Source organism: Lontra canadensis, unplaced genomic scaffold (genome assembly GCF_010015895.1).
Source record: "Lontra canadensis isolate GAN:19392208 unplaced genomic scaffold, GSC_riverotter_1.0 scaffold38, whole genome shotgun sequence".
Lineage (NCBI taxonomy): Eukaryota > Metazoa > Chordata > Mammalia > Carnivora > Mustelidae > Lontra > Lontra canadensis.
In genome coordinates, this window is record NW_022631032.1 from 3,228,577 (window position 1) to 3,236,215 (window position 7,639).

Genomic DNA, 7,639 nt, shown 5'->3' on the forward strand with positions numbered 1-7,639 from the left:
CCTAGAGTACTTAAAATATTTTCAGAAGTTATACACATGCAGTTATTGCATACTCCCTTATTATCAGATAGAATTGTTCTCAATTAGCTTAATTAGCAGTTGAATTTATTTGCTAAAACATCTTCAATTCGATATGATGAGTTTTAGTAACAAGGCTACCTATTGGACAGTGCAGGTAAAAAAATTTCCACCAAACAGAAGGTTCACCTGGACATTGCTGTACTTGATACCTATTAAGATACGGTTCTAGACGTTTGTCTAGAGATGTTAATCTCTTAAACAGGGATTATGGGTAAAAGCACAAAACCAAACCGATGTCAGGTTGTTACGAGACTGAACTTTGAACAGACCAAGTTGTAGGAAAGCAAGATTGACTTGTTTCAGGAGCCAGTTAGAAGGCACTGAAGGCTACTCTGAGTAAATAGAAGGATGAAGGCCTCTGTGCTCAAGTGGTGAAGTTGGAAAGCCAGCCCTGGAATGGGCTCTCCAAGGGATGAAAAGATCCTAGAGTTTTTAGTATAGGAGGTCAGGCTGGGAGCTGTTGACTTTGACATCAAATTATTGATCCCACGGAGGACATGTCCTCACATGATTTTTTATCCCTGGATGTTTGGCCTGGGACTAGGAGGGGAAAGGTCTGAAGCAAGGGACTGATGTAAGTAAGATCTGGATTTGGAGGTTAACCTAGCTGGAATTCTCTTGACCTTCTGCTAGAACAGCGGTATGGATAGCATTGAAATAGTTGGTCACAGTATTTGTTTAGTACATTAGAAAGAACTGAATGTCTGGTTCTAGGGTTGAGATTTAAGGATGATTCCTGTTGACCTCCAGAAGGTTTTTAAAAAACTTCTTACTGACTTCTTAAGATACTAGAAACCTAGCGGGTAATACAGAATTGTATAGTCCGAAAGTAAAGAATGAGGTCAGATCAAAGGAATGTCAGTGAGATTATCACCAAGGACAATGGTAGGAAATAGAGTTGAAGAAATGGTTAACTTAAATTGTCTAATGAAGGTAGAGGGAACTTTTGTTAGAAAGGGTAGCATGTATGAATGGATTGAGTGCTGAATCATTAGAAAGGAGGTCAGTTTTAGTCTTAAGTGTGACACTTTATATCAAAAGCACACTTCATGCGTGCTGTCCTTATCTAATGGGTCAAACTTCCCAGAGAGGAAAATAAGGATACAACCTCAAGAAATCTGGCTAGACTTCTCTTCAGGGTATATGATGCGATAGAACAAGGATTCTCTAAGACCTTATTCTAGGAGGTTAGGTTCAGAGGAAGTAGCAAAAGCGGTACCAAAGTAGTGGATGGGAGATAAAATCGGAGTAGAAATACATTAGAAGCAAGGGAAGAATTGGTACTACTATTAACCTTGATTGTAAAATGAATGCGTGGCTCCTGCTCTTAGGATCCACTGGTGAGTACATTTACCTAGCTTTGTTTTTCAGGACACATATTATCCTTATTTGGGTACTACCATGGATGTCTATGAGGAACTGGCAAAGAAAATTCCTCAGTTGAGCGAAATGGCACGTGGAGCAGCAGAATTCGCTGCTCAGCTCATAATGAAACTTACCTATGATCTTGAATTGAACCTGAACTATGAGATGTATAATGACAAAATACTTTCATTTGTGAGGGATATGAACCGATTCAGAACAGACATAAAGGTGAGTACTAATTAATATCAGGTTCTTACTACTGAAATAGATTGAAGAATAATTAACTGTTCCTAAGGGACATGATTGGTAACCAAAGTACATTTTAAAGTGAACTAATGTATAATTTTTCTTAGAATTTAGAACTCATTTGAAAGGAAAGTTGAGAGGCTGTGGGTTATAAAGCTAGGATACAACAGAGCAAGTATTTCAGAATATAATTAGCCTAAGGTATGTTACATTTATGTAATTCCAAGCAACCTGTAAAGAGGTCCCAGAGAATATAAAGATCTCAACCATGACTCTGGTTGGACCTGTGAGTTTGTGCTGTATGTCATATATGCCTTTCAGGGATGTCAAGGATGGAGAGAGAGCATAGCTGGTAGTTACAGTCTTACTTAGTGTCCCTGCGTGTCTAGTATTCAAATGCTTGATAAAGTCAAGTTAATGATACGGTTTCTATGGGGCGCCTGGGTGGCTCAGTGGGTTAAGCCGCTGCCTTCGGCTCAGGTCATGATCTCGGAGTCCTGGGATCGAGCCCCACATCGGGCTCTCTGCTCAGCAGGGAGCCTGCTTCCTCCTCTCTCTCTGCCTGCCTCTCTGCCTGCTTGTGATCTCTCTATCAAATAAATAAATAAATCAGTCTTTTTAAAAAAAAAAAAATAATATGGTTTCTAATTGGTTTTGTGATACTAGAAGTCAACAGATCACTTAAATGAAGTAAATCACTGATAAATCTTAATGATTATGTCTTTCTCAAAACTTGAAACTAATCATAACTGATCAGAAAATGGGACTTCTGAGAAAAATCTCTAGACTTAAGTTCATTGAGCCAAAATGGTTAAGATTTTCCATCAGCAGATTGGCCTGGAAACTGGATACTACACAGGACTGTTAATCTCATTAAATTCTCAAGGAGGATGGCTTCCTTGGGAGACTAAGAATGTGTAACTGCCATCTGCTGGTTTCAGATACGAGTGTATTATTCTAGTTCATAAAGCCAGGGACCTCCTGGGCAAGGTGCCTAAGTCTAGCATTTCTCTGTCCACGAGTCACCCCCTTTTACCAGAACCATCTCATCTGCTACCACTAAATTAGAAAGAAATATGGAGTAATATCCTTAGAAATAGAACATCTAATAGAGTTTCATGTCTTTCTGCTTCAGGAGATGGGTCTGAACCTACAGTGGCTGTATTCTGCTCGTGGGGACTTTTTCCGCGCCACCTCCAGGCTAACAACAGATTATAAGAACGCGGAGAGAACGAACAGATATGTCATGAGGGAGATCAATGACCGTATCATGAAAGTAAGTACAAGTCTGGAAAAGAACTGAAGTATGTTACTTTTTTGTTGGTATAACTTCTAAAAAGTAAAGTAGTAATTCCAGGAGCCTAGAATCCTTTGCTGCTTTAGAATTGAGCCCAGAGTTTGAACTCTCATTAGCAAGACCTAGAACTGGTGTATCCAAACTGAAAGTTCTAAAGGCTTTTTTTTTTAAAGATTTTATTTATTGATTTGACAGAGAGAGATCACAAGTAGATGGAGAGGCAGGCAAGAGAGAGAGAGAGGGAAGCAGGCTCCCTGCTGAGCAGAGAGCCCGATGCGGGACTCGATCCCAGGACCCTGAGATCATGACCTGAGCTGAAGGCAGCAGCTTAACCCACTGAGCCACCCAGGCGCCCCAGTTCTAAAGGCTTTTGACCTGGTATTAACACTTTTAGGTTTTAAAAACATTTTAGGAAGGGATCATTAATGATTTGTAGCTGTCATTTTCTCTGTATTCCCTTTCCTAATTCAGCCCTTAACTGCTTTTATCTTAATCTGCTTGGAAGAAGCAGGAGACTTTGATCACAGTGGGAACTTAACTAATCTTCCATAACCAGGCTGCAACTAAAAAGACCAATACCACTTTTACAAAGGAATTGACAGTTTACTTTATAATGTTAATGTTAGAAGATTATAGCCTGGTTCTCCATATTCTTAAATTTGGGGAATTTTAACATTTCAAGTGAGAGAATGACAGTTGTTTGACTACATCAGGTCCTCCCCTCAAAGCGAAAGTCCCAGCAGTGTGTGTAAGTTCTCGTATGTTTTTGTTTCCTTAGGTGGAATATCACTTCCTCTCACCCTATGTATCTCCAAGAGATTCTCCTTTCCGGCATATCTTCTGGGGCTCTGGCTCTCACACTCTGTCAGCTTTACTAGAGCATTTGAAGCTGCGTCAGAAAAATAACAGTGCTTTTAATGAAACACTGTTGAGAAACCAGTTGGCTCTAGCAACTTGGACTATTCAAGGAGCTGCAAATGCTCTCTCCGGTGACATATGGGACATTGACAATGAGCTTTAAATGCGATGTCCATAACTTCTGTAAGATCATCAGGGTAGTGTGATTTCTAGACTTGTGCTGGTTGTGCTAAATTTCTTGTAGGGCTACAAAACCCAATATTGTTAAAATTCTACCCAAGCGTCTTGGTACTCCTAGATGTCTTTAGGCAGCAGCTTTTAATACAGGGTAGGTACTTGCACTTCAAGTTAAAGTGAATAACCACTTAAAAATGTTCATGATAGAATCTTTTCTCAGATCATCTCTAAAATTTTAAATGCTTTGTATGGTAACTGCCTCTTTCTTGTTAGTTATGAAAAAGTTAGAACCAGTTATATGAATTACTGCTCTAAACCCTAAGGACATGAACTGGTATCTTCTGAGAGGGAGGAGGAGGGCGCTATCTGCTGAAGGTTGAAAGTAGTAGCTTGGTGCAAACCTCTGCTTTCAGTTGATGCTGGATAGGAGATACCAGGTAGTAAGACCTCATTCTCCAAATGAGATGCATGCCTTCTTTAAGGATTTAGCTGGTTTCCACATCCCTGAATGAAAGTTAACTTTCGGAAGGGACTTGTTTTCTTGCTCATGAGGTCTGAAACAGGTCCTTCAGCTGGATAAAACGAGGTTCAACTGTTTATCACAGGAGTAAGGCCTTAATGTGTTAACCTCAAGATTATTTATGAAAAGAGGAGACCAGAAGCCAAAGACCTATGTTTTCTTTTAATCTGCCCCTTCCCCATAAGCCTTTGTTTATTAGTTTTTTTGTCGTTCTTGTGTTTCCCAAAGTATTTTGAAAGAGAACCAGCTTCAGGTGTTTAACTTCAAACTCAGTTTGTCAGATGTTAAAGAACACACTGCCAGATTTTGGCCAAAGTGTTACTTTTTTGGAAAAGCTTTCTATCATTTTGGCACTGAGATATTTATTGTTTATTTATCAGTGACAGAGTTCACTATAAATGGTGTTTTTTTTATAGAAGATAATTATCGGAAGCAGTGCCTTCCATAATTATGACAGTTATACTGTCGTTTTTTTTTTAATAAAAGCAGCATCTGCTAATAAAACCCAACAGATACTGGAAGTTTTGCATATATGGCCAACACTCGAGGGTTTTAGAAAACAGCCACAAGCCAAATAAAAATTCAAAGCTAAATATCTGAAGAATTCCATGTAATTGGGGGTTGCAAATGAAGTTAGACTTTTGTTTAGCCAACCAGATAAAAATGGCAGTTCTCCTAAAGGGAAGAAATTGCGACCAAATTATAATAAATTAATGTCACTTAAAGGCTGTGATAGTACTCATGTGTGTGAAGTTTTACAGCTCAGTTTACCCAAGGTGTAACTTTAATTTGAATTTTGCAAAATTTCCAGTACCTTTGTCACAAACCTAACTCACATTATCGGGAGCAGTGTCTTCCATAATGTATAAAGAACAAGGTAGTTTTTGCCTACCACAGTGTCTATATCGGAGACAGTGATCTCCATATGTTACACTAAGGGTGTACGTAATTATCGGGAACAGTGTTTCCCATAATTTTCTTCATGCAATGACATCTTCAAAGCTTGAAGATCGTTAGTATCTAACATGTATTCCCAGCTCCCTATAGTTCTCTTTTAGTTTTAGTTGCAGAAATATTTTATGGTCATTAGGCTTTTGGTGGGTGCATTCAACCACTACAAAATAAAATTACTTCTTCAAGATTCTTTGTTTTTAAACCTAATGTAGTATTTCGTTATATTTGTGGTTTCTCCAGGTCTTCTGTTTAGTGGGATAGTAGTATACATTTATAATGTTTGCCATTGACAGATGAATTTAACTTTATCCCCTTATTTGCATGTTCTCTCCTGTAAACTTAATTCTACAAGTTTGAATCCAGAATTGACCTTTTAGCTTAAATCAGGGAAACTTGCCTAGGAGCCTCAGGGGGAGTGGGGAGTGAAAGGTGTAGCAAAGCGAAGCTTGCAAAAGGATCTTTGATCATGTCTACCTACCCATTAGTATGTGGTAGTTTTCTGTTAAATATAGATGGGAGCAAATAAGTTTGAAGCTACATGAATAAAGACTTTTATTTTCTTGTCAGCCATCATTATAAACCTGATAATCAGCTGTTTGTCATAGGGTAGTTCACCCTAAAACCATCACCTAAGAAAAAGTCCATAGGGTCTTTTAAGGTTCTTAAACTTTGTGTCACCTGCCTAAGTTAACCTAGATCTAGATGATTACAGCCTCACTGAATTGCTTCACTGCTCAATCTGTTTAGTCTTCACAGCATTTTCTCTTCAACTGGTATTTAGTGTAGCTGAGTGAAAAGGTCATAGCTGGATTCCTGGTTTGGGTGTCACACTTAATCATATTTAAGTGAAAGCTCAAGTAACTTCAAGACATAATATGAATAATTTACAGCAGTAAATCTTCCATTTACAGCAGTAAATCTCTTCAAAAACCTCTTTTCTATGGTGGGGATTCAGTTACTTCCAATCAAAAAAGCCAGTAAGGCGTAAGAGGCTTGCTATTCCTGAATGAAATGTGTGTCTGACTAGCAACAGCCTGCTGGACTTACTAAGATTCTGTCTGGTTAAAGATGTCAAGCACATTTTGAAGGTAAAGGATAAAAGAAGTGAGCTCTATCATGACTCACTGTTTTAGAACTTGCATGACCTTTACTGTTTTCTCTTTGAATGTTCTTGAAATTTCAGTTGGCTAAACATGGCTTATTAGACTTGCCAAATTACTGTTCATCTTTATCGTTGTAAATAAGTGATATGCCCTTAAAATTGTGTCCAAGCTGGTATGTGCAACAGGGTGGAAGTTCATCTGATTTAATAAAATGCTTGAACACTGAGTTGTCATTTTTTAAAATAGATTTTATTTTATTATTATTATTTTTTAATACTTTACTTATTTGTTTGACAGAGATCACAAGGAGGCAAAGAGACAGGCAGGCAGGGGGCGGTGGGAAGCAGGCTCCCCGCTGAGCAGAGAGCCCAATGTGGACTTCAATCCCAGGACCCTGAGATCATGACCCGAGCTGAAGGCAGAGGCTTAACCCACTGAGCCACCCAGGTGCCCAGATACTATTTTTTGAGAGCAGTTTTGGGTTCATAGCAAGATTGAGCAGAATGTATGGAGTTTTGATATACTCTCTGCCTGCTTCCCACTGGCCCAACTTCCCCCATGACCAATATCCCCCACCGATCAATATCCCCCACCGGAGTAGGACACAAGTTACAGTTGATGAATATACATTGATACCACATTACTGCCCAAAGCCCATAGTTTACATCAAAGTTTACTTGCGATGTTACATATTCTGTGAGTTTAGACGAATCTGTAATGAAAGTTATCCACCATTTTTAATACAATACGGTATAGTTTTACTGCCTTGAAAATCTCTGTTCTCTTCATTGTCCCTTTCCGTAATCCCTGGGGAGCACTGGTGTTTTTAACTGTCTCCATACTTTTTTGCCTTTTCAAGTTGGCTGCTTTCACTTAGTAGTAATAAGCACATAAGATTTCTCCATGTATTTTTATGGCTTGATAGCTCACTTCTGTTGAGTGCTGAATTTTACATTGTCTGGATGTAACTTACAGCTTGTTTATCCAATCATCTACTGAATGACCTCTTCATTGCTCCCAAATTTTGGCAATTGATGA

The 7,639-nt window shown here is 38.8% G+C and overlaps 1 protein-coding gene across 5 annotated transcripts in view; it reads left to right on the plus strand.

The window, feature by feature from the left end:
• TFRC (transferrin receptor) overlaps positions 1-6,827 on the plus strand; it is a 28,693-nt gene extending 21,866 nt beyond the window's left edge. For all 5 annotated transcript variants that reach the window (XM_032869383.1, XM_032869386.1, XM_032869385.1 and 2 more), the window contains 3 exons: positions 1,453-1,674; positions 2,828-2,968; positions 3,768-6,827. In XM_032869383.1, coding sequence (XP_032725274.1) covers positions 1,453-1,674; positions 2,828-2,968; positions 3,768-4,010 — 606 coding nt within the window. In that variant the 3' untranslated portion in view covers positions 4,011-6,827. The remainder of the gene's footprint in view (positions 1-1,452; positions 1,675-2,827; positions 2,969-3,767) is intronic.
• Positions 6,828-7,639: the final 812 nt, after the last annotated feature.